Source organism: Frankliniella occidentalis, unplaced genomic scaffold (genome assembly GCF_000697945.3).
Source record: "Frankliniella occidentalis isolate FOCC.00 unplaced genomic scaffold, Focc_3.1 Scaffold305, whole genome shotgun sequence".
Taxonomy (NCBI): Eukaryota; Metazoa; Arthropoda; class Insecta; order Thysanoptera; family Thripidae; genus Frankliniella; species Frankliniella occidentalis.
In genome coordinates, this window is record NW_026267430.1 from 38817 (window position 1) to 41006 (window position 2190).

General features: G+C 41.6%; 1 protein-coding gene across 1 annotated transcript; it reads left to right on the forward strand.

Moving 5' to 3' along the window:
- The first annotated feature begins 6 nt into the window (after positions 1 to 6).
- On the forward strand, positions 7 to 924 carry LOC127750987 (uncharacterized). The gene is made up of 3 exons (XM_052273835.1): positions 7 to 83; positions 165 to 357; positions 434 to 924. The coding sequence occupies exons 2-3, from the start codon at positions 231 to 233 to the stop codon at positions 922 to 924; spliced, it is 618 nt and encodes a 205-aa protein (XP_052129795.1). The 5' UTR covers positions 7 to 83; positions 165 to 230.
- Positions 925 to 2190: the final 1266 nt, after the last annotated feature.

The following is a 2190-nucleotide window of genomic DNA, read 5'->3' on the forward strand; positions in this document are numbered from 1 at the left end:
TGGCCACCGTGACAGCGGAGGTCTCTACTGAGAAAACTGTGTCCATTAGCAAAGTGATTCCCTTGACCAATTTCATAAAGACTGTAAGTCTTTTTTTTAGTGTATATATATTTTTTTGTTTTAAAATACAATTTGTGTTTCATCTCTTAATTTTTTTTTTACAGAGAGCAAATGTATTTGAAGCCACTACTGTGATTGGAAGGAGAGTTAAGACAAATCTTTTAGCTGGAATGGAGCATCATTTTCCTAACATTGAGCAAAACCTTCTCTATGCTACAGCCATTCTATTAGACCCAAGATTCAAAAAGGTGCCATTTCAGAATCAGGCGGCTCTAAAAGCGGCAGAAAAAGAAGTTGGTAAGATAATTTGACGGCAACTAGCATACTGAAATCTTGTTATTGGTGATATTTATGGCATTTTTGCGTTTTTCAGGACGTTTGGTCAGTGCAAGCCTTGCTGAATCGCGCGCTACCGATCGGGCTGCATATGAGGCAGCGATGGAGGAGGGTGCCGATGCTGACCCTGATGTCGTTGTGGACCAGGACGACCCGTGGGCGGCAATTGATGAGCAGGTGCGGGAGTCGAATAGAAAAGCAGATGGTGACCGTGTGGGAGGGCTGCCGGTGGAACTGAAGCAATTTTTGAACCGTCCGCCGGTCGACAGGAAGTCCAATCCGAATCCTCTTAAGTCGTGGCAAAGTCTGAAAGGGGAGTACCCGAATGTGTGGCGCGCTGCCCTTAAAATCTTTACCATAGTTGCTACCTCCGTCCCGTGCGAGCGGCTTTTTTCACATGCTGGAATAATTGCCAACCAGCTAAGATCCCGGTTGTCTGGACATCACCTCGACATGCTAGTCTTCCTCCGGAATGTCACGCCGGAAGAATGGTTTCAAGGTTTTGCCAAGGCGCATGGCCCTGGATAGGGGTTTTGTTCATATTTTGCATTCATTCCTTTAACTACAATTATTGTTAATTTTGTCAGGGAAAGAAGCCAGACTCATTTGTTTTAATAAACAATTTTGAATCATCCCATTGCTGCATTTATTGCTAATTTACACTTAAACTATCGCCTTCCTACGCACAGACAAAAAAAAATCGAGAATCGAATCGAAAATCGATTCTTTGGGGGGAAAAATCGATTTTTGGAAGAATCGATTCTTTTTTTCGATTCCAGAATCGAAGAATCGAAAATCGACATTGACTGAAAATGTACCAACCCTAACTTCTACCAATTTAAAGGCTTTAACTTTAAGACCTGACTGAACAATTCCAACTTTTTTTTAGTGTTAACTGGAATCCATAATGCTTTAATCATGTAGTTCAAAGATACCTAAGTAATATTTTTATTTTGTGTTAATTCTGTTAAAAGTACTTTGACCAGTGACTTAAGTTCCTCCTTACAGTAATATTTTGACTGATATTATTACTGTGCGATATACACGATCTTAAGGTAGGACCCTAGTGAAAAAGTTAAAATCGGTCTAGGGGCTCGTAGACCAAAAACTCGACCTTGAAGTTGTAGAACAGAGCCCCTAGACCGTTTTTAACCTTACTAATCCGACGTTTTTGCGATTTTTTTTTCACTAGGGTCCTACCTTAATGTAGTCATTATTTACTTTTACTAATTTAACCCTTTAGGGTGCCATGGCGTCACCTGACGACATGATGTTTGCACACCTAGCGCGAAAACCACCGCACTCTGACATTTAACTCTTGTGCGTACGTGAAGGGGAAGGTTTTGTGAACGATTTGGTACCCACGTCGATAGTATCGCCCCATCGAAGTCCCGTTTCGACTTATCAAAGATGGCGAGACGAAAGACATCGCAAAAGACATAAATAGTGCCCTTCGCGGATGCGTCACCTAGGTCTGTTCGAACGTTTTCAACTCAATCAAAGGTGTGTGCATATGGTTCAAGAACCATAGAATACTGTAGCCTGGCCAGATTTTTTATTTGCTTCCGTCTTCATAAATCTATGGTGCTTGCAAAATAGATGTCGTCAAGTGACACCATCGCACCTTGCCGTCACCGTTGCCGTTACTCTGGCTGCTTTGTGATACAGATCCAAAAAGATTTGACCAGCGGCATTAGTTCACTTCTTTCAGTTTCAGTTCACATTTTAGCATTGGACATTATCATTAAAGAAATTTTGGGCGTTCTAATCCCTATTTTGGTTGCCTACGCAGTA

What these genes read in the sequence shown, in the direction of transcription:
- LOC127750987 (XM_052273835.1), top strand. Translation starts at nt 231, where the DNA reads ATGGAGCATCATTTTCCTAACATTGAGCAAAACCTTCTCTATGCTACA. An exon ending in AGCGGCAGAAAAAGAAGTTG is followed by an intron (nt 358 to 433) that starts GTAAGATAATTT and finishes TGCGTTTTTCAG; the next exon opens with GACGTTTGGTCAGTGCAAGC.